Source organism: Hibiscus syriacus, unplaced genomic scaffold (genome assembly GCF_006381635.1).
Source record: "Hibiscus syriacus cultivar Baekdansim isolate YM2019G1 unplaced genomic scaffold, ASM638163v2 tig00112044_pilon, whole genome shotgun sequence".
Lineage (NCBI taxonomy): Eukaryota > Viridiplantae > Streptophyta > Magnoliopsida > Malvales > Malvaceae > Hibiscus > Hibiscus syriacus.
Genome location: NW_024063242.1, coordinates 796859 through 822430, shown reverse-complemented (window position 1 = coordinate 822430; position 25572 = coordinate 796859). Strand labels below are relative to the sequence as shown.

Here is a 25572-nt window from a genome sequence, read left to right as displayed (position 1 = left end):
GCACATTCATCTTTAAAATCCAATGATGGGGTTTTGGGGTTCATACCAAACCAGATCAGATAACTCAAAGAACACTTCCAGAAGATGCTATGAGCACATTCATCTTTCAAATCCAATGATTGGTTCTTCAGGGTTCATACCAAACCAGATCAGATAACTCAAAGAACACTTCCAGAAGATGCTATGAGCATATTCATCTTTCAAGTCTAATGATGGGGTTTTTGGGTTCATACCAAACCAGATCAGATAACGCAAAGAATACTTCCAGAAGATGCTATGAGCACATTTATATTTCAAATCCATTGATTGGGTTTTAGGGTTCATACCAAACAAGATCAGATAACTCAAAGAACACTTCCAGAAGATGCTATGAGCACATTCATCTTTCAAATCCAATGATGGGGTTTTGGGTTTCATACCAAACCAGATCAGATAACTCAAAGAACACTTCCAGAAGATGCTATGAGCACACGGCACTTGTTCCACTTGAATCTGATGAGGTGGAAATGCTTCTAGGTTTCCCTAAAAAACATATACAAGGATCTGTATAGAGACATGTTCCATGGTGGTATCAAAGTTCTGTCTCTTTTCTCTGGGATTAATGATGCAGAGGTTGCCTTTTACTGTCTTGGCATACTTTTGAAAATAGATGTGCAAGAACTGAATGATGATCGCTTGGAGCAAATGATGAGTAGTTTTAACGGACTCGACCTTGTTATTGGTGGCATCCAGCATAACAACCTTACTGGAAAAATAAACATCATTCATGGGCTTGAAGATTTTTGTTGGTGCATTTACTTGCAATGATTGCTACAACAAACTGTCTCTTCTGCTGCTCCAATATATCCCACTCTTTTCGAATCATGGAACGGTTTAGTTGACAGTAAAACTTGTTATCTTCAACTTTTGGAATACTGTAACCAATGTTACCCTATATAACCAGAGTGCAGATAATGACTTGTTCATGGCTTTATGATGGTGATAATTTGCTTACTTTGTATTCCATGCTTTTAAAAGTATTAACATAAAGTGATATTCATAAATCTTTAACTTATTTCAAAATTATGTTAATCCATTTACAAAATAAAAGAATAAATTGAATTTTCGAAAATAAATTGAATCTCAAATAGATAGAATTGTATTCAAAGTTATGGCAAGCATAAGAATGATAAAAATTCAAATGACTCAACAAATTATTAGCATAAGTATTTCTAAATTAATCAAATTGACACAATTTAGAGTAATGATGTAAGCTTTTGTCTGGAAGATCTCAAACGTTGTTAAAATGCTTGTAGATGTGAAGTTTCTCCCAAACTGTCAAAATCTTAAGAGGGTTCAATTGCCAGATGCCTAATATTAATATGCATTTGAGCCGCCCATTCAGGTTTTCAACTCAAATCCTTCCTTTGGTTACAAGATGCCCTTTGCGGGTTTTCATCTTGACACCCTTTTTTTCCTTTTTTTCTTTTTCATCTTTTTTTTTTCTTTTTTTCAAGCATAATATTTCTTGACAGAATCTGAGTTTATTGGATTTCTCAGAATTTTTCCATCCATTTCTGCCAAGATCAATGCTCCTCCGGAAAAGGCCTTTTTCACAACGTATGGCCCTTCCCAATTAGGCATCCATTTCCCACGGAAATCTTTATGTATAGGCAAAATCTTTTTTAGTACTAGATCACCCTCTTGGAATTCTCTTGGATGTACTTTTTTGTCATGAGACTTCATCATCCGTTTCTGATACATCTGTCCATGACAAATAGCTTTCAATCTTTTCTCCTCAATAAGGTTCAATTGATCAAATCTAGCTTGGATCCATTCGGATTCATCCAATTTTGTTTCTCTCAATATTCGAAGCGATGGAATCTCAACTTCAATTGGTAAGACTGCTTCTATCCCGTAGACTAAAGAAAAAGGTGTTGCCCCAGTAGATGTTCGAACAGTAGTTCGGTATGTATATAAAGCAAAAGGTAACTTCTCATGCCAATCTTTGTAAGTTTCAATGGTCTTTGTAATAATTCTTTTGATGTTCTTATTTGCCGCTTCAACTGCCCCATTCATCTTTGGACGATATGCCACTGAATTTGCATGTTTGATCTTAAACTGTGCACAAAGTTCGGTCATCATTTTGTTGTTCAAGTTCAGAGCATTATCTGTAATGATCCTTTCTGGTAGGCCATACCGACAAACTATCTCTTTCTTTATAAATTTGCAGACTGTGGACCTCTTAATATTGGCATATGAAGCAGCTTCAACCCATTTGGTAAAATAATCAATTGCCACAAGGATGAAACAATGTCCATTCGATGCTTTTGGTATGATTGCCCCAATGACATCTATTCCCCACATAGAAAATGGCCAGGGTGATGTCATTACGTGTAAAGGAGATGGGGGTACATGAATCTTGTCTGCATATATCTGGCATTTATGACATTTCCTTGCATAATCAATGCAATATGTGTGCATGGTAGCCCAATAGTATCCATATCTCATTATTTTTCTGGCCATGGAAAGACCATTTGCATGTGTTCCACATATTCCACTGTGTACTTCTTCAATGATGCTTCTGGCTTCGCTGGTATTTAAACATCTCAATAGCATTTGATCATTGCTTCTTCTATACATAATCTCGCCATCAAGAAAATATCCAGCAGCCATTCTTCTCAAGGTTCTTTTATCAATTTCAGATGCATTTTGTGGATAACTTTGATTTTTGATATATTGCAGGATATCATGATACCATGGTTTACCATCTACCTCTTCTTCCACACTATAACAATGTGCAGGAATTTCATATACTTGCATTTTGATTGGCATCATATCAACTTTCTTAGTTGCCTGAAACATAGCAGCTAATGTAGCCAAAGCATCTGCCATTTGATTTTCTTCTCGAGGGAGATAATTGAAGGTGACTTTCTCAAATTCTTTCACTAATTTGAGGGTAAAATTTCGGTATTCCAACAATTTGGGATCTTTTGTTTCCCATTCTCCTCGTAATTGATACACCACTAACGATGAATCTCCATATATCTTGAGACATTTGATTTTTCTTTCTATAGCTGCTTTCAATCCCATGACACAAGCTTCGTATTCCGCCATGTTATTGGTGCAAAAGAACTCCAGTCTACTTGTAAAGGGATAGTAAATATTTTCTGGAGAAATTAACACTGCCCCGATTCCTCGTCCCAAGACGTTGGATGCTCCGTCAAAGTAAAGCTTCCAAGATGCAGATGCATCATTTGTTCTAACTTCTTCATTCATGGATATGCACAACAAATCTTCATCGGGAAAATTGAAACTCAAAGGCTGATAATCATTTGATACACGACTGGCCAGAAAATCAGCTATGACACTTCCTTTTATCGCTTTTTGGTTGACATATACAATATCAAACTCAGATAATAACATTTGCCATCTAGCCATTCTGCCTGTCAAAGCTGGTGATTCCATTAAGAATTTCAAAGGATCATGTTTGGATATCAGCCAAGTAGTATGATATAACATATATTGTCTGAGTCTTCTAGTAGCCCACACCAAAGCACAACATAATTTTTGTATTGGTGGATATCGAATTTCACAATCAGTAAATTTCTTGCTCAGATAATAAATAGCTTTTTCTTTTCTTCCAGATTCATCATGTTGTCCTAGTACACATCCCATCGAATTTTCAAAGACCGTCAAATAGAGAATTAACAGTCTATCAGGCATTGGTGATACTAAAATGGGGGCATTGGATAAATATTTCTTAATAATATCCAAAGTTTCTTGACATTCATCATTCCAGACTTCAGGATTGTTCTTTCGAAGTAATTTGAACATTGGATCACATTTGTCAGTTAATTGAGAAATGAACCGAGATATATAATTTAATCTTCCCAAAAAGCCTCGAACTTCTTTTTTTGTATTGGGTGGTGGAAGATCTTGAATTGCTTTTACTTTATCTGGATCAATCTCGATTCCTTTTTTGCTGACCACAAATCCCAAAAGTTTCCCGGAAGTTACCCCAAAAGTGCATTTAGCGGGGTTGAGCTTTAATTGATACTTCCTCAATCTCTGGAAAAGCTTTCTCAAATTTTGAATATGTTCTTCTTCCGTTCGGGATTTGGTAATCATGTCATCTACATATACTTCAATCTCTTTGTGCATCATGTCATGAAACAAAGTTACCATTGCTCTTTGATACGTTGCCCCTGCATTTTTCAATCCAAATGGCATCACTTTATAGCAGAATGTGCCCCACATGGTTACAAATGTTGTTTTTTCCATGTCTTCAGGATTCATTTTTATCTGATTATATCCTGAAAAACCATCCATGAATGAAAACCATGCGTGTCCTGCAGTATTATCCACCAAGGTGTCTATGTGGGGTAATGGAAAGCTATCTTTCGGACTAGCTTTGTTGAGATCTCTGTAATCCACACACATTCGAACTTTCCCATTTTTCTTTGGTACGGGAACAATGTTGGCTACCCATTCTGGGTATTTGGCTGCCTGTAAGAAACTTGCATTAATCTGTTTCATCACTTCCTCTTTGATCTGCAACAATATTTCTGGCCTCATTCGCCTGAGCTTTTGTTGGACCGGTTTATATTCTGGATTGATTGGAAGCTTGTGCATTACTATATCTGTACTCAAACCAGGCATATCTTGATAAGACCAGGCGAAAATATCTTTGAACTCTTGAAGAAGATTTATCAATTCTTGTTTTATATAGATTGTCAGAGTAGTACCAATTTTCACCTCTTTCATTTCTTCATCTGTTCTCAGATTCACAGTCTCAATCTCTTCTTTGTGAGGTAGAATTTGTTTATCTTCTTTTTCTACCAGCCTTAATAATTCAGTAGGAACATCACATTCAAATTCATCCTCACACCCATTGATTTCTTCCAGACATATGGGCTGCTCTAAATTTATCTCTTGATTAAATTTAGGAATAAACATGCTATTAACATGGTGACACCTGCAAATTTAAATCGGACATATTTCCGAAAGAATATAGTAAATTTATGAAATAAATAAATGTAAAAATGTAAGAAAATGTAAAAAATGATTGTCATCTGAAAATTTTAAAGAAAATTTCTTATATTTAATATTAGGTTAACATAATTTCCTTTACAATATAACAAAAAGTTTTCATACTTTTGGGCTAAACATAAAGATTAGTTCTGAATATTACTCTGCGTTAATATTAAAAACTATAGGAAGGTCTTCAGTGGTCCAATTGTTGAGTGTTTCTCCAGGAAAACATGGGTGAATCCTATCCAAGTATTTGCCAGTCTTGTTGTCATTCATGATCATATTGATAAATAATCCATTCATAGCTTTTTCAACTATGCTTTGATCTTTCGTCAACTTTTCTTCTTTAAAGGCCTCAACAAGTTGTTGTTCTACATTAATTGTTCCCCCTGATCTGAATGTGGTCTTCAATTGTGGGAAAGACATGTGTTCCCAAAGGATTTCTTCCCCTTTCAACCTTGTCTTTCTGTCTTCACACCTTCTTTTCATCTCTTTGTTCTTCTGAAAATTGGGCTTAAATCCAAGCCCAAAACGATCTTTCTTCATCTTTATACTTACAAGAACTGAAATCCCTTGAAGATTCTTTCCTAAACCTTTCCCAGCTTTAGCTCCGATGCCTAAAGTTTGTCGTACCGTCATCTTGGTGCAATCAGATAATATGGGATATGGAATTTTGCTTCCTTCTGCAATAAAGGTTGCATTGACAAATTCAAGAGCTCGGAAAGAGCATTCAAGAGCATCATCATTGATTTCAATATATGGAACATCACTTGTTATGGACGCAATGATTTCTTCTTCAGCTCCTACGCATATTAGTTGTCCATCAACAACAAATTTCAATTTTTGATGTAATGAAGAATGAACGGCTCCTGCTGAATGAATCCATGGCCTCCCTAATAAACAATTATATGTAGGGTGGATGTCCATCACCACAAAGTCAATATTGTAAACGACTGGTCCGATTAACAACGGTATTTCCATTTTCCCAAGCACCTTTTTTTGAGTACCATCAAAGGCTCGTACTACATTCTAATAACTCTTCATGTGTGATTTATCCATAGGCATTCTTTGAAGTGTGACTAGAGGCATCAAGTTGAGAGCAGATCCATTGTCAATCAATACTCCTGGCAAAACATGACCATGACAATGTGTAGTGATATTCAAAGCTTTTACTGACCCCATTCCGCCTTCAGGTATTTCATCATCCGTGAACGTTATGTAATTGTCAGCGGCTATATGTCCCACAATTCTGTCAAGTTTATTGAGGGATATGTCTTCAGGGATAAATGTTTGATTAAGCATTCTCATCAAAGCATTTATATGTGCTTCTGAATTCATCAATAGATCAAGAATAGAAATTATCGCTTGTTGTTTATGTAGTTGTTCAACCACACTATACTCACTATGTTTCAGGAATTTCAAAAATTCTTGCGCTTGTTTTTCTGTTACAGGCTCATTGAATGCTGGAGGGGTTCATCATCAAATACCTTTTGGGGTATTACCATGGCTTTTCCTTTTGCTTTCACTTGTTCTGAAGCATTGGATGTTTCGGGAGAGTAACATCTCCCACTTCTTGTAAAGAATCCGACTTCACTCACTGCTTCAGATGTCGAACCCAGACTCTGTATTTTCTCTTATGTTTTTTCTAGAGAAACAGATCCTCCTACTATTGAAACATTGGTAGTATAATTCCAAGGTACTCTGCGAGTATCCTTGTATGGAAATGGTAGAGGAGTGGTGATAACTACTTTCGGCTTTATTGGTGCAGGAATCACCGTAGATGATTTCACATTAATGATCACATGATCACTTGTTCTCTGACTAGGTTTAGAATCCTCTGATGAACAAACATCATCTTCTTTTTTCTCTGGTTCTTCTTCAAAGAATTCTATCTCTCCGCTATTCATCAATTCTTGCAACAAATCCCTAAACTCAGGACATAGTTGAATTTCATGCCCTTTCTCTTGATGATATTCACAATAATTCTTGCCTTCATTATGCTTTGGCCTGAATTGTTGTGGAATTATACCGGCTAAAGAGAGTTGTTGAAATACCCAAACAAAAGGAGATTTAATTTCAGAAATGTCAGTTTTTGCTTTCTTTCTGTTCTCTTCCTGAATTGCATTCACATTTTTATCTCCATGATTTGGCAATGGATGATTTGATGTAGATGGTGAATTGAATTCCAACTTTCCAGTGTTGATCAAATTTTGAACCACCCTTTTGAATGCCAAACAGTTTTCAATAGAATGACTCGTAATTCCTTCATGGTAAACACAGTGTGCCTTTACATCATACTATGGAGGGAATGGTGGTTGCATGGGAACCAAAGGATAGGGCCGTATGATATCTGCCTTTAACAGCGAATCATAGATCTCAGCATATGGTACTGGTAAAGGTGTAAAAGACAACCTTTCATTTTCCTTTCGAGATCCTCTGGACTCTGCTCGATTAGTGTTTATTTCCTCTTTCTTAACCCTTGGCTGGGTTATTGTAACACTTTTCGATGAATCCTTGTTGTAAGAGTTTGCATTGTTGATTTCATTCTCTTTTTTCCGGTACATAGGTCTTTTGGAACTAGACCCTTCATTTGATTCAATTTTGCCACTTTTCAAGACATTTTCAATGAGTTCTCCAGAAAATGACCAAATCTGTAAAATTTCTGGTTGCATTCCCCATTAGATGATTTAAATAAGGAGCTTTTAATGTATGGACAAATATTACTGTGGCCTCTTTTTCTGACAAAGGTGGTTGAACTTGGGCTGCTGTGTCACGCCATCTCTGAGCATATTGTCTGAACGTTTCGTTATTCTTTTTCTCTAAATTTTGGAGAGTCCATCTATCAGGGACCATGTCTGTTACGTGGCGGTACTGCTCTAGGAATGCTTTAGCCATATCTTTCCAAGATCTAATGTTGGTTTTGGTCAATTGAGTATACCATTTTAAGGCTGGTCCTGTCAAACTATCTTGAAAGCAGTGAATTAACAATTTCTCATCTTTCACATATCCTGCCATTCTGCGACAAAACATAGTAATGTGGGATGAAGGGCATGTGGTACCGTCATATCTATCAAATTCGGGAGCTTTGAACTTGATGGGGAGGGATTAGGTCTGGAACCAAACTCAACTCACTAGCGTCAAATCCATAGAATGATTCAGTTATTTCTACGGATTTCATTCATTCTTCTAAACTCTTGATCTGTCTGATCAATTCCTCATTTACTTTTACTTTTTCATTCAGCTCATTCAAATCTGGGATTAAATGCTCAGTATTAAAATCCCCTATTTTCACATCTGATATAAGTGGATTTTTGCTTGAAGATGCAGGATCCACTTGTCGATTTTCATGTGGTTTGGCTTCTTGAAATGCTGATGTGCGAGCATTGATTTGTATATGTGTAGTACCAGAGTGATAAATTGGTTCTGGTGGAAAACCTAGAGGATACATAGGTTCTTGGTCGAAAGATACAGGATTTTCATGCATTTTTCCAATGATAGCCTGCCTTTTAAACATGTCTTCTATTTTCTGCATCATGCTGTCTTGTGAATTTGCAATACTGGCTTCAATTTTCTCCAGCTTCATTCTCATTTCTGCTTGTTCTTTATTATGTTATTCCTCAATACGTTGTATTTTATCCTCCGTAATTCTCTTAGTAGCTTGTCTAGTACCGTAGTGATGTTGTATTTCTCTTTTGGCCAGAATAACTGCGATTGAAAAATATTTTGATATTATTTTTTCCAAATTTTAATTAATTTTTTATCTTAATAATAAAAAATTATACATAAAGAAAATCATGAAATGAATAATAAATGTATGCAAAATGTATGTATGCAAAAAGGTATTGATCCCAAAAAGTTAACTGTCATAGAACAACTTTCATTGGCATACAAACGTTTCTTTATAATAGTTCATAACTACAGATAAGGCGTAGCTTTCCTATTAAGCTCTATAATTTCTTTCATTAACCATGACACCTTCTTTCCGAACTTAGAAACTGGATCTACGTGATGCTCAATTATTTTAGCTTCAACAGCTAGTTCCCCAACATATCTAGCAACTTCGCTCATTTGTACCATGGCCTCGAATACCATATTACTTCTTTCTTCACTTCTTTCTACATAGAAATCAGTTGACTTTTGCCATTGTTCATTAGTTCCTTCAAGAGTTTGCTCTAACTCAGTGATTCTAACTTGACAATTGTGCAGAGTTTTTTCAAGATCTCTAATGCGTCTTTGCAGTGAAGCACTTTCTTCATTACTTTCTTTGAGATCATTAGGTCCTAGACGAACATTTTCTTGAAATAATGACTCTTCAAGTTGCAAAATGTAAGCGTTAAACTCTGAGTTTTTATTTCTAGACTGATCCAGATCTTTTTCAAGTTTTGCTCGTGCTTCTTGCGTTCTTTGATTAAGCTTCTGGATTTGAACATTCTTGTTTCTGCATCTTTGCATCCAATTGCTAGCCATTTCTTGCTCTACCTCAAGTTTGGTGTTGAAATTCTTTCTTTCCAGCTCCCATTTTTCTTTTTCAATATTGAACTCTTCAATCTTTTGGCCTCTGACTTCAAGTTCGGCAATCAGCTGGTTCATTTCAGATTCAAATCCCTTGAACATGATATTTTTCTCACCTTCAAATTTATCAAAGATTTCATTCTTCATCTCTTCTAAATATTTGGCTCGATCCCTTTCTCTTTGTATTTCATTCATGATCTCACGGTATTCAGCTTTGTGTTTTATAATTCGCTCTCTTATGTCAACCTCAAAATCTTCCATTTTTTGCTTTCCTTTCTCAAGGCTTTTGAGTAGACGGCTATTCTTTCCTTTCAGATCTTCAACTCGACTTTTCTCGATGTTCAATTCTCTGGTCATTTGTACTGTTGATTGGCTTGGTCCTGATGCTTTCCGGGATTTATATAACTCCTGGTAATTTTTCTTTAATGCTCTAAATTCACCATTAACTTTTTCTTTGTTTTCTCTCAACATTGCACATTGTGATGAATGAAAGTCAATGTCAACACCCAACATAGCTTTATCTCGTCTCATTTGCTCTAATTCTCTTGACCAATCTTCTCTTTCTGCTTCAAACTCAGCTCTCATGATTTCAATCTCTGATGAAACCACCTTAATGCGATCTTCCATAGAGATATCCTCATTTTGATCTGGTAGAGGAATATTTTCATTTTTCCTGACAGATCTCCATTCCTCATAATCAGGAGTTAGCATTTCTTTTGCTGCTTTAGCTCGGATACAAAAAGTTGTTTTCCAAGCTGTAAAGGCTTCCATGATATTTCTTTTATAATTTTTGCTGTGGAATGCGAACTCAGATGAATGTAATGCAGCGGTGACAGGTACAAATTGACGATCTTCATACTGTCTTATGACCAGAAGTGGTGCATATCCAATTCCTCCCCACAATCCGAGCAGTATTATCAAGCATTTAATGATATGAAAGTCTCTGCTAGAATTGCAGAAGCAGGATTAATCTTTTTTGGTAGCTGCTCAAACAAATCTACTACTGCAACTTCAATATATCCCAATACTTTTGGGAAGATGACCATACCATACATACCCAGAGCAAATAGATCGAATCGTACTTTAGTGTCTGGATGACTCTGAATAAGTTCTTTAATGTTAGTCCAAGCAATGCCTTCGCTTTCGCCTTTTTGTTTTGTACGGGATGCCACCCATTCTTCTCGTACTCCGGCAATCTTTGCTAATTTAACTCGAAAGGGTTGAGTTTTAATTGACTTTGAATAAATTCGATTCTCCAAAGCCCCTTCTATATGTAGCAAAGTTATGTACTCTTCAATAGTAGGGACCAAGTCCTCCTTATTGAGAGTGAAGCAATTGTACCCTGGATTCCAGAATTGAATTAGGGCTCGAAGTAAGTCATCATCAACTTCGACATAGAGTAAATATGGGATGTCTCCGTAAGTCTGATAAAACTGCAATTTTTTGTTTGAGTCCCAACTTTCCCAAATGCTTCGCAAATCTTGTATGTCATTTCTTTTTAGCGAAACTGGAGCATAACTGACCAAGTCCGATACATAGTCATCTTGCAGACTGTCTCCTTCTTGTCTTTGTAAGTCCTCAGCCCCACTGTCTTACTTCTGAGTTTAGAATTATTTGATTTGAACACTTTTTATCCATGAATGAAGGCTTTCCAATGAGACAATTAACACGAGGATCAATGCCTTTTATCATGTATGATGCTATGCAAACAAAAGAAATAAAGAACACACAAAAATAAATGAATTAGTTTACATAATAAAGAAATTTAATAATAATATCTAGCTAAATATCTTTATTTAAACATGCTTTTTCATAATTTAAATAATTTAAATTTACATGTAATTTAATCAGTAAGAAAATAAATAAATAAATTAAAAGGAAAGTTAGAATTCATTTCTCCTGTGTGTACACCTATTTTGGACAAAATTTCGGCATGGCTTCAGATCGGAAGAGTTTCTAGGGTTTATTATAAGCAAGGTTTCAGATCTAAGAATAAAGGTACCCGAATTGTCCTCGTTAGTGCCCCCTTGGGTTGCTAACCCTCAATCCTAGTCCATCACAGACTAAAGTGGATCGAGTTCAATTCGAGGGGATACATTTCTCTATGCCCGACACAGAGAATAAATTCTCACGAAGACATAGAGCATATGAACCCCGAAAGTTACTTGCTAGGTCTGACACAGAGAATAAATTCTCACGAAGACGTCGCTTTCACTCCCACTTAAAAGGGACAAACTCAATTATAGAGCTTTATGTTATGCAATGCAAGTGTTGTGTATGAGGAGAAATGTTCAAACCTCTGACAGAAAAATAAATAATGAAATAAAATACTTGTAAATAAAAATGAAATATTAATAAGAAAATATATAAATACTATGAAAATAATAAGTATATAAAAAATTTTGAAAAGAAAGAATTATAAATCAAATATATGAATTTTTTAATTTATAATTAATATAGACAATTTATAATTAATTTTAAAAGTTTGACCATCCCCAGCGGAGTCGCCAAGCTGTCGTAACCGGTTTTCGTCCGGGCACGAAATATTACTTGGCGAGAAAATTGATGTGAATAAATGGTTTTGAAAATAATTTGGGAGTCGCCATCGGCCTTTTGGGTCAGGTAGGTCGAATACCTAAAAATTATCTTTTAACAGAGTTTTTAAGAAAACATTAGTTAAAAGATGAACTGATTTGCGTTTTTAATCAAAAATTCTTTCTTTTTAATAATAAAAAGGGATTCGTGGTCGGTTACGTTTAGGGAATGATTATCACCCCTACAACGCCCAAAATTGGTACTTTTTAATTATAAATTGTCTCTATTATTAGAAATTCAAAATATATTTAATTTATTATCCTATTATTTCAAAATTATAATTATGAGAAAAAATAATTTATATATATTTATAAATAAAATGTTTATTTATTTAGAAATATCAGAAAATGACTTCTAGGTGCCTTAAGACATCTCTTTTCTTCGATATTTAATAAATATTAATATAATAATTTAAATAAAATTAAATTATAATTTTTTATAATATTTTATTTTAAAATACCAGAATAGGACATCCAGCTGTATTAAGACTGCCCTTTTCTTCGATATTGAAAAATAAATATTAAAATAATTTATGTAAAAATATAAATTATTATTTATTATTTTATAATACATAAAAAATATTTAAATATATAAACAATAAAATTAAAACAATAAAAATACAATTAGAACTATATATTTAAAAGCTGTAAAATAAAAGAAAATATTTAAAATTAGTGACTAAATTATAATAAAATTAAAATTAAATACCTAATTCATAATTAATTATTTAAAATTATAAGGATTAAACATGCTATTTTCCTTATTTATTAATTTAGTGACTAAAATAAAATTATATAAAATTCGAATATCAGATTAAAATAAATTAAAAATATAAACTCAGGATTAAAATATTATTTATTAAAATTAAGGGACTAAATATGTTATTTATCCTAAATATTTATAAATACGTTTAAGGGCTAAAATATAAATAAATAAAATTTAGAGACCAAATTAAAAGGATTATAAATTTGATTTAGTGACTAAAATGTAAAGATTACATGTTAGGGTGGCTGCGGACGGGATTTAACCTTTAATTAATTACACAAATAGCCCTCCCCGAAACGATGTCGTTTGGGAAGGGCTATTTAATGCCCAAAATCGGCTGGCCCGAAGGGCCATCTCTCATTTTCTTTCTTCCCTCTCTCTCTCTTCTCTAAGAGAATTCAGAATTCTCTCGCTTCTCTCTAAAACAGAGAGAAGCACACCGGTCGGCAGCCGTTCGCTGGCGTTGACCTCGCCGCCGGCCACCGCATCCGGTGGCCGGGAAAATTTTTTTTTAAACCTAAAGATAGATCGGACCATCCTATTGATGGTTCCGATGACTGTTTCCCTTAAAACATTCCCGATCAGAGCAAATCTACAAAAATACCTTCGGTTTTCGAAGGTTTCTGATGACGTGTGAGGGCTTCGGTGATGTTGCAGTAAGTATCTCTCCGTCTTCTCCTTGCTTATTTTTGGGTTTGTGGTTGCTGGTTGTTGTGAGTTGGTCTTTATTTTTGTATCTTTGCTCTCGGGTTTGTTTCTCTGTGGCTGTTGTGGTTGCTTTTTTTTTGTTCTCCGTTCTTCCTCTCTCTCCTCTTTTGTTGGCAGGGGGCTCGGTGGCTTTTATAGCCACCACCGGTGATGGCTTCGGACCGGTCCAAAAGGGGTTCTTCGGTGAGTCACCGGACTTCCAGTGGTGACTCACCGTTTGGGGGAGACGTGTGCGGCTGGAGTGTCTCTTTTGGAAGCCTTCGACGAGACGTGGTAGCGGTGGAGATGGTGGGAGCAGCTGCGGCGGCCGCGTGGCCCTAGGGTAATCATACCCTAGGGTTTGCATCTGGAGGTGTGTGGGCCGTTGGATCTCTCAGATCCAACGACTGAGATGATGAGGCGGCTAGGGTTAGATCAAACCCTAATCTGTTAGGGTTTAGTTGGGCCATCTGAATTTGTAATTAGGCCAGATAATATGGGCATGTTTGTAATTATTTTTTTAATAATAATAATATATATAATAATTATAATTATAATAATAATAATAATAATAAAATGGGTAAAAAATTTAGTATCTTCAATCCTAATTTTCTGTTCAATCTAAACTCGTCCTCGAAGGGGACTGTATTTCATTTATGCCTTCGGTGTAGACGTTACTTGTGTTGCGCTGATTGTGTGCTATCAAATTATGTGCTTTGCCTGTGGATCTTGAACTCTGATATGCACCTCTTTTCTTTCAGTTCATAACTACAGATAAGGCGTAGCTTTCCTATTAAGCTCTATAATTTCTTTCATTAACCATGACACCTTCTTTCCGAACTTAGAAACTGGATCTACGTGATGCTCAATTATTTTAGCTTCAACAGCTAGTTCCCCAACATATCTAGCAACTTCGCTCATTTGTACCATGGCCTCGAATACCATATTACTTCTTTCTTCACTTCTTTCTACATAGAAATCAGTTGACTTTTGCCATTGTTCATTAGTTCCTTCAAGAGTTTGCTCTAACTCAGTGATTCTAACTTGACAATTGTGCAGAGTTTTTTCAAGATCTCTAATGCGTCTTTGCAGTGAAGCACTTTCTTCATTACTTTCTTTGAGATCATTAGGTCCTAGACAAACATTTTCTTGAAATAATGACTCTTCAAGTTGCAAAATGTAAGCGTTAAACTCTGAGTTTTTGTTTCTAGACTGATCCAGATCTTTTTCAAGTTTTGCTCGTGCTTCTTGCGTTCTTTGCTTAAGCTTCTGGATTTGAACATTCTTGTTTCTGCATCTTTGCATCCAATTGCTAGCCATTTCTTGCTCTACCTCAAGTTTGGTGTTGAAATTCTTTCTTTCCAGCTCCCATTTTTCTTTTTCAATATTGAACTCTTCAATCTTTTGGCCTCTGACTTCAAGTTCGGCAATCAGCTGGTTCATTTCAGATTCAATCCCTTGAACATGATATTTTCTCACCTTCAAATTTATCAAAGATGTCATTCTTCATCTCTTCTAAATATTTGGCTCGATCCCTTTCTCTTTGCATTTCATTCATGATCTCACGGTATTCAGTTTTGTGTTTTATAATTCGCTCTCTTATGTCAACCTCAAAATCTTCCATTTTTTGCTTTCCTTTCTCAAGTCTTTTGAGTAGACGGCTATTCTTTCCTTTCAGATCTTCAACTCGACTTTTCTCGATGTTCAATTCTCTGGTCATTTGTACTGTTGATTGGCTTGGTCCTGATGCTTTCCGGGATTTATATAACTCCTGGTAATTTTTCTTTAATGCTCTAAATTCACCATTAACTTTTTCTTTGTTTTCTCTCAACATTGCACATTGTGATGAATGAAAGTCAATGTCAACACCCAACATAGCTTTATCTCATCTCATTTGCTCTAATTCTCTTGACCAATCTTCTCTTTCTGCTTCAAACTCAGCTCTCAGGATTTCAATCTCTGATGAAACCACCTTAATGCGATCTTCCATAGAGATATCCTCATTTTGATCTGGTAGAGGAATATTTTCATTTTTCCTGACAGATCTCCATTCCTCATAATCAGGAGTTAGCATTTCTTTTGCTGCTTTAGCTCGGATACAAAAAGTTGTTTTCCAAGCTGTAAAGGCTTCCATGATATTTCTTTTATAATTTTTGCTGTGGAATGCGAACTCAGATGAATGTAATGCAGCGGTGACAGGTACAAATTGACGACCTTCATACTGTCTTATGACCAGAAGTGGTGCATATCCAATTCCTCCTCACAATCCGAGCAGTATTATCCAGTTGTAATCACCACATTTGTAAAAGAATTCTCTTTGGATTTGCCATGGGGCTCGCCAAACAATGTCATTGCTTTGCAGATTTCGAAAGGCATTAATCCACATATCTTTCTTAATTTCTTTCGGCCATTCTTGCTCCAGAAATTCTTTTAATGGTGAGTAATACGTATTAAAGCGCCGGTATGAAACCTTTTCTGTCCTCCAGAAATGGCTACGGATCCAAACATATAACAATTGGGTACACCCTGAGAATCGTCCACCTCCTAGCTTTCTACAAGCATTTAATGATCTGAAAGTCTCTGCTAGAATTGCAGAAGCAGGATTAATCTTTTTTGGTAGCTGCTCAAACAAATCTACTACTGCAGCTTCAATATATCCTAATACTTTTGGGAAGATGACCATACCATACATACCCAGAGCAAATAGATCGAATCGTACTTTAGTGTCTGGATGACTCTGAATAAGTTCTTTAATGTTAGTCCAAGCAATGCCTTCGCTTTCGCCTTTTTGTTTTGTACGGGATGCCACCCATTCTTCTCGTACTCCGGCAATCTTTGCTAATTTAACTCGAAAGGGTTGAGTTTTAATTGACTTTGAATAAATTCGATTCTCCAAAGCCCCTTCTATATGTAGCAAGTTGTGTACTCTTCAATAGTAGGACCAAGTCCTCCTTATTGAGAGTGAAGCAATTGTACCCTGGATTCCAGAATTGAATTAGGGCTCGAAGTAAGTCATCATCAACTTCGACAAAGAGTAAATATGGGATGTCTCCGTAAGTCTGATAAAACTGCAATTTTTTGTTTGAGTCCCAACTTTCCCAAATGCTTCGCAAATCTTGTATTCATTTCTTTTTAGCGAACTGGAGCATAACTGACCAAGTCCGATACATAGTCATCTTGCAGACTGTCTCCTTCTCGTCTTTGTAAGTCCTCAGCCCACTGTCTTACTTCTGAGTTTAGAATTATTTGATTTGAACACTTTTTATCCATGAATGAAGGCTTTCCAATGAGACAATTAACACGAGGATCAATGCCTTTTATCATGTATGATGCTATGCAAACAGAAGAAATAAGAACACACAAAAGAAATGAATTAGTTTACATAATAAAGAATTTAATAATAATATCTACCTAAATATCTTTATTTAAACATGCTTTTTCATAATTTAAATAATTTAAATTTACATGTAATTTAATCAGTAAGAAAATAAATAAATAAATTAAAAGGAAAGTTAGAATTCATTTCTCCTGTGTGTACACCTATTTTGGACAAAATTTCGGCATGGCTTCAGATCGGAAGAGTTTCTAGGTTTATTATATGCAAGGTTTCAGATCTAAGAATAAAGGTACCCGAATTGTCCTTGTTTGCCCCCTTGGGTTGCTAACCCTCAATCCTAGTCCATCACAGACTAAAGTGGATCGAGTTCAATTCGAGGGGATACATTTCTCTATGCCCGACACGGAGAATAAATTCTCACGAAGACATAGAGCATATGAACCCCGAAAGTTACTTGCTAGGTCTGACACAGAGAATAAATTCTCACGAAGACGTCGCTTTCAGTCCCACTTAAAAGGGACAAACTCAATTATAGAGCTTTATGTTATGCAATGCAAGTGTTGTGTATGAGGAGAAATGTTCAAACCTCTGACAGAAAAATAAATAATGAAATAAATACTTGTAATAAATGAAATATTAATAAGAAATATATAAATACTATGAAAATAATAAGTATATAAAAAATTTTGAAAAGAAAGAATTATAAATCAAATATATGAATTTTTTAATTTATAATTAATATAGACAATTTATAATTAATTTTAAAAGTTTGACCATCCCCCGCGGAGTCGCCAACTGTCGTAATCGTTTTCGTCCGGGCACGAATATTACTTGGCGAGAAAATTGATGTGAATAAATGGTTTTGAAAATAATTTGGGAGTCGCCATCGGCCTTTTGGGTCAGGTAGGTCGAATACCTAAAAATTATCTTTTAACAGAGTTTTTAAGAAACATTAGTTAAAAGATGAACTGATCTGCGTTTATAATCAAAAATTCTTTCTTTTTAATAATAAAAAGGGATTCGTTGTCGGTTACGTTTAGGGAATGATTATCACCCCTACAACTCCCAAAATTGGTACTTTTTAATTATAAATTGTCTCTATTATTAGAAATTCAAAATATATTTAATTTATTATCCTATTATTTCAAAATTATAATTATGAGAAAAAATAATTTATATATATTTATAAATAAAATGTTTATTTATTTAGAAATATCAGAAAATGACTTCTAGGTGCCTTAAACAGCTCTTTTCTTCGATATTAATAAATATTAATATAATAATTTAAATAAAATTAAATTATAATTTTTTTATAAATTTAATTTTAAAATACCAGAATAGGACATCCAGTTGTATTAAGACTGCCCTTTTCTTCGATATTGAAAAATAAATATTAAAATAATTTATGTAAAAAAATATAAATTATTATTTATTATATTTATATGACTACATAAAATAATATTTAAATATATAAACAAATAAAATTAAAACAAATAAAATTAAAATAATAAAAATACAATTAGAACTATATATTTAAAAGCAGTAAAATAAAAGAAAATATTTAAAATTAGTGACTAAATTATAATAAAATTAAAATTAAATACCTAATTCATAATTAATTATTTAAAATTATAAGGATTAAACATGCTATTTTCCTTATTTATTAATTTAGTGACTAAAATAAAATTATATAAAATTCGAATATCAGAAAATAAATTAAAAATATAAACTCAGGATTAAATATTATTTATTAAAATTAAGGGACTAAATATGTTATTTATCCTAAATATTTATAAATACGTTAAGGGCTAAAATATAATAAATAAAATTTAGAGACCAAATTAAAAGGATTATAAATTTGATTTAGTGACTAAAATGTAAAGATTACATGTTTGGGTGGCTGCGGACGGGATTTAACCTTTAATTAATTACACAAATAGCCCTCCCCGAAACGACGTCGTTTGGGAAGGGCTATTTAATGCCCGAAACCGGCTGGCCCGAAGGGCCAGCTCTCATTTTCTTTCTTCCCTCTCTCTCTCTTCTCTGAGAGAATTCAGAATTCTCTCGCTTCTCTCTAAAACAGAGAGAAGCACACCGGCCGGCAGCCGTTCGCTGGCGTTGACCTCGCCGCCGGCCACCGTATCCGGTGGCCGGGAAAAAAATTTTTTACACCTAAAGATAGATCGGACCATCCTATTGATGGTTCCGATGACCGTTTCCCTTAAAACATTCCCGATCAGAGCAAATCTACAAAAATACCTTCGGTTTTCGAAGGTTTCCGATGACGTGTGAGGGCTTCGGTGATGTTGCAGTAAGTATCTCTCCGTCTTCTCCTTGCTTATTTTTGGGTTTGTGGTTGCTGGTTGTTGTGAGTTGGTCTTTATTTTTGTATCTTTGCTCTCGGGTTTGTTTCTCTGTGGCTGTTGTGGTTGCTTTTTTTTTTTGTTCTCCGTTCTTCCTCTCTCTCCTCTTTTGTTGGCAGGGGGCTCGGTGGCTTTTATAGCCACCACCGGTGATGGCTTCGGACCGGTCCAAAAGGGGTTCTTCGATGAGTCACCGGACTTCCAGTGGTGACTCACCGTTTGGGGGAGACGTGTGCGGTTGGAGTGTCTCTTTTGGAAGCCTTCGACGAGACGTGGTAGCGGTGGAGATGGTGGGAGCAGCTGCGGCGGCCGCGTGGCCCTAGGGTAATCATACCCTAGGGTTTGCATCTGGAGGTGTGTGGGCCGTTGGATCTCTCAGATCCAACGACTGATATGATGAGGCGGCTAGGGTTAGATCAAACCCTAATCTGTTAGGGTTTAGTTGGGCCATCTGAATTTGTAATTAGGCCAGATAATATGGGCATGTTTGTAATTATTTTTTTAATAATAATAATATATATAATAATTATAATAATTATAATTATAATACTAATAAAATGGGTAAAAAATTTAGTATCTTCAATCCTAATTTTCTGTTCAATCTAAACTCGTCCTCGAAGGGGACTGTATTTCATTTATGCCTTCGGTGTAGACGTTACTTGTGTTGCGCTGATTGTGTGCTATCAAATTATGTGCTTTGCCTGTGGACCTTGAACTCTGATATGCACCTCTTTTCTTTTAGTTCTTGTTTATACCTCCATGGTGTGAAATCAAAGGAGAAGAACGAAATTTTGTGTTTTTACAGGAGAATGTATTCGGTTTATCCATCATAGGCTTCTTTGCCAAATTATGAATGCATAAGTTTTATAGTTTCACCCGGGGTATACAATGTAAGCTTGCAGATCAACTTTGGTTGAGCTTGTAATATGCCACGAAACAGTTCTCTCAACACAAATGGCGTCTTCGATAGGAAACTTTCGAAAGTTACGAAATCGTGTTCTAAAGCAGGGAACACATGCTGCCGTGCACGACGTCAATGTCTTGCACAAAACTGGAACTTAAAATGCAATTGATCTTCCATGCCTCGGCTTCTGTGCCTGGAAACATGGATTTACCCTGATTCACCTTGCTCAGAAGGGACATCATTAGTTATTTTTAGCATCTGTGATGTGTATACAAACAATTCTTCGACTCATTTCGAGACATGGCCTGAACTCTGCTATACCTTTCCTACTTTTTCTTGCAGTAACTGATACTGGATTCTTAGACTTCGCTTTTCTGTTGTCCACTATATCTGCTCACAGAAATGTTTGATCTAGTCTTCTGGCTTTGCGGTAATTGGTTACTATGATTATGCAAACGATGTGATGTTTAATGGACCACCTGATAGGGTTGCTTCATTGGTCTTTACAGTTAGGCCAAGATCAAAACCGATCGATTAAATTAATATGATTTATTTTTCTATTTTTATTGAAAATAATGTTTTTGTTTCGAATTTTTAAATCTAATTATAAACTTTAGGTCTTTCTAGATTTACAAACCGAATGTGGTGTGTGTTCCATTTTCCGACATCAAAAGTAAAAAAAAAAAGAAATGAAAAACATGAGGAGTTCATGTGTAATTGTGCTGTTGATCGGACAAATATCAAAACAAAACAAATGAGTTGGATTTCACTGGATTATTCTCTCAATTTTTCATTTACACATCGTTGAAACATAGATTTATAATGTCCCTTATCACATGCCATGTGCTTTTAATTATTATTTTTAACCCTATGGTTTTCACTATCCTATCCACTTCACGAAAATCAACCCAATTTTTTTCTCAAAACAATTAGATTTAAATAAAATAAAACAGATTTATAATTAAATCATAATACGAGATAAACTAATTGATCAAGCATATATATAAACATACTTAAAGACTTAATGGAATCAAAATTATGGGACCCAACTGATAACAAAGTCTAGTCCCCAAAAAGTCACCAATCACCATTGGTTCTCGTGGGTCCCAAAACAACTCATCAATCTGCGCCACTAATTTACATTCTGATTTGTTTTTCTCACAACTGTATAATAGTTATGATATAAGGTTAAAAAAATATGTTATGAAAAATAATAAATTTTTTTTAATATTTTTGGTATAGTGTTACTTAAAATATTATTTTTTTACTGAAAATATTAATTTTTTTACTTAAAATGAATATTTTTGATATTAACATTTCTGGTAGAAAAAATAATATTTTAAATAACGTTCTACCAGAAATGTAAAAAAATATTAACATTTCATATTAGACTGTTTTTCCTAGACATCCTCCAACTATCTATCTTTATACCATATGAGAAATTATTTAATGAATATAGCTCATCACGTTATTTATGATTATAGTTATTGAGAATTATAAATTTTAAAATAAATTTTAAATAACTATTTATTTCTTATTTATATATAAAAATAATATAAACAAATATTATTAATCGAAATCACAAAACACACGACTGAGTAGAACAATCTAATAATTTTTCTCACAATACATCACCAATTCTTCATTGTCTTAGTATTTCCAATGCTTTTACTTACACGTGTTCCTTTCCAATTTATGTCAGAAATTTTGATATTCCAAAATTATATTAAATCTTGATATAAAAAAAAGGACAGGTAGGATCCTAATTGAGGTTGGACCCACATGTCACTTTTCTGAAATTATAATCCACAACCACTTTCCTATCTATCTTTATTTTGCTTTATGTGTATTTACTTTATGAAATGTAACGCATTTATTTATTAATTTATTTTGTTATTGACATGATTTTTATAGGATTAAAATAATACTTTTCTTATTTTATAATTAGATTTAAATAAAATTAGTTTTTTTATTAAACTAATTAATAGCTTCAACTGAATTGAATTAACTTCGTAACTAATTTACAACAACTTCATTTGTGACCAAGTCCACAATACAGATATGGATGACTCTGCATTCATGATGCAAATGGGCCACCAATGGAATAAAAAACATTCTAGGACTGATTTTTGCACAAAATAAAAAAAAAATATTTAAAAAACAGAAAAACGAATATACAAAACCTAGAAATTAGAAAGAAAAAAAAAACAGGCCTTGTTTTTCATTTTTTTTAAATGGAAAAAAAAAGTTTGACTTTTAAAATAAAAGTAAAATAAAATTATACATTTTTAGCATATCATTATCAATCAAAGGTGCACCTGGTGGGTAAGGTATTGTCCGCCATTTACAATCCTGGTCATTTATGCTGAAAATGATTATGTGCGGCAGATTTAATAAAAAATATTATTGGTTTTGTTATTATTTAAATGATAAAATTAATAAAATATTATCGAAAATATTATTATTTAAATAATAACAAAACTAATAATATATTTTTTATTGTATATTAAAGATGTTGCACTGTAAAAATTCTCTATTTATGTTTCTTTTCAGTTTTGTAGGGTAAAGTTAGAGACAATTATTAAATACATATATATATATATATAATATTAAATCTAGAAATATTTAATAAATTATGTCGATGTCTATAATATTTAACATAATTAGTCTATAATTAATAATATCTTTTTAAGTGAGTTTTAAAATTTAAATATTTTTAGTTTATTTATTTATTTTATATAGTTTATTTCAATTAATTAAATTGATTCAAAGTGTAAATGTATATATAGTATACTAAAGCTATTGTTATCTCAGTTAAAAGTGAGTCACCAAAATTTCATTAATACTACTACAATTATTTAAAATTTAAAAATTGGTGACTTAATTAACATCAAAGTATATTAATAGCTTAATTTCAATCCACTCTGTAATTTAGTGATTAGATTGATAGTTTGTCCAAATAAAAATACCGAGGAGCAACGAAGACAATCGAGGCGGTTGAGACGGTTTAAATAAGAAATGAGTCGAACAAGATAGAAAAGCTTTCACATGGCAGATCCGAGTAAACTCTTACAACTTAAAATTTTTGTCCTAAAAATTTAGTAGTTGGCTAGAATCTGTTGGGTTCCGACATCCCCTCCCAACTCAAAAAACCCAACTTTCTATTCTCAATATCTGAAACACTACATCACCCTGATCTTCATTCTCTTACAAGCTGCAATCTTTCTTTGTCGAACCGACAGTTTTCGAGAAATGAAAAACACCCACATGTTAAAACTCCTCCTTTTATTATCATCATTAGCTTTCTTGTTCATTCTCCTGCTCGTCGTCTTCTTCTGTCGGAAGAGGGCGGCGAGAAACGACCAGCTTGGTGACGTGGAAAACAAAGAGCAGCAGAAACGTGATGGTGACGGTGAAGAAGAAGATGAGTCAGAAATGGAGGATATGATCACTTTCAGCGGCGGAGAAGACCTCACAATAGGCGACATTCTCGACGCTCCCGGTGAAGTGATCGGGAAATCCAACTACGGCACCTTGTATAAGGCCCTGTTGCAGAGGAGCAGCTTGGTCCGATTGCTTCGGTTTTTGAGGCCGGTGTGTGCCTTGAGAGGCGGAGAATTTTCCGATGTGGTTCAGCTGTTGGCGTGCATCAGACATCCCAATTTGGTTCCTCTTCTGGGATTTTATGCTGGCCCTCGAGGAGAGAAGCTTCTTGTTCATCCTTTCTACTGGCATGGCAATTTGTCTCAGTTAATCAGAGGTATGATTTTGTTATGAAAATTGTTAAAGTTTTGTCCATAAGTTTTTGTCATTCAGCTTCATTTCCCAGACTTTTTTTATGCAAAGAAAAGGTCAAACATTTATTGATTGTGGGTTAGATTTGTTTTGTGTGTCAAAATTTCTCCCTTTGCTTCATAATTTGATCTGTCGGCACCTACCTCTGTCCTTTTCCCACTGGTTTGAGTTTTATGGCTGTGTTTTCATCTTGTGGATCAACACCCAAAATCACATCTTTTTCTCTTTAATTTCTCATATGAATATGCAATTAAAAGTTAGAATCTTGTTTTTGTTTGATGACTTTGAATGGACTGTTTCATTTGAGCAGATGGGAGTGTGGAGTCTCGTAGATGGGCAGTAATTTACAATATTTCCATCGGTATGGCCAGAGGATTAGATCATCTACATACTGGGTTGCAGAAGCCAATAGTCCATGGAAATCTCAAGTCGAAAAACGTTCTTTTAAACCGAAATTACGAGCCGTATCTTTCGGATTTTGGTATATACTTGCTCTTGAATCCTACTGCTGGTCAAGAAATACTTGAAGCTTCAGCAGTTGAAGGGTATAAAGCTCCTGAGCTAATCAAAATGAGGGATGCAAGTATGGAGACTGATGTATACAGTCTTGGTGTGATCTTTCTCGAACTACTTTCGGGTAAGGAACCGATAAACGAAAAGCCGACACCCGATGAGGATTTCTATCTGCCAAACTTCATGAGGAATGCTGTTCTTGATCATAGAATCAGTGATCTGTATCATCCGGATTTACTTCTAAGGGACAACTATGATAAGGGAAATCCTGTTACAGAAGAATCCATTCTTAAGTTCTTTCAGCTTGCCATGGCTTGTTGTTCTCCTTCACCTTCTCTTAGACCGAATATCAGGCAAGTGCTCGTGAAGCTCGAAGCAATCGGGAAGTAGGAACCAGTGCATTTTGTAGAAGCATGAGTCAACAATGGTGATCTTTCAAGCATCAAAGGAGGATTGTAGGAAAACCGAATTTCCTTGTCATCCAATCCGGTTCATTTACGAGGCACAAAGGCAACGAAATCCGAAATATTTTTCTGCCGGTCGACGTGCTGCTGAGACCGAGCGCGTACCGGAATAAAGCTAGGGCATGCTTATCAGCTACCATAGGTGATTTCTGGTCGTTCTGTGCGGGTAAGTTTCCTACCATATTCCCAGAATTTGTGATTGTTTGGTGGCTTGTTCATTCTTTGCTTTCTTGAACAGCAGCACCGTTGTCATTGTTATAGTTGATTTTATTTTGCCTTTGAAGAAAAAGAAAAAAAAGCATGCTCCCAATGAACTCAAAATCATGGTAAATCCTTAATTGTATATTCAACTAGCTTTATAGGTCAATTTATTACATTCAATCAAATCTCTGTTGAATATTTGTGTGCGTTGTAGTGTTCCAATCGTTTAAATGACAGGTGAGAATGATATATCCTAACTGGTAAGAAACTAAATAACTAATCATTTACTCATATAATTGACTTTATATTATATATATATATGTTGGACTTTGATGGGAAGACCCACTTTTTTCATTTCCATCTAAAGCTTGACAATTGATATCCATTGCAACATGAGTGCCTCAATCACCGTTAACATTGTCT

The 25572-nt window shown here is 34.5% G+C and overlaps 1 protein-coding gene across 2 annotated transcripts; it reads left to right on the top strand.

Moving 5' to 3' along the window:
- Positions 1-14547: 14547 nt before the first annotated feature.
- On the top strand, positions 14548-25386 carry LOC120174296 (putative kinase-like protein TMKL1). 2 transcript variants are annotated; one of them, XM_039181195.1, is made up of 3 exons: positions 14548-14554; positions 23565-23936; positions 24282-25386. In XM_039181195.1, the coding sequence occupies exons 2-3, from the start codon at positions 23612-23614 to the stop codon at positions 24872-24874; spliced, it is 918 nt and encodes a 305-aa protein (XP_039037126.1). In that variant the 5' UTR covers positions 14548-14554; positions 23565-23611; the 3' UTR covers positions 24875-25386. The 2 variants fall into 2 exon arrangements, with proteins under 2 accessions (XP_039037126.1, XP_039037124.1); XM_039181193.1 differs by lacking the exon at positions 14548-14554 and having other exon boundaries at positions 23233-23936.
- The last annotated feature ends 186 nt before the right edge of the window (positions 25387-25572 follow it).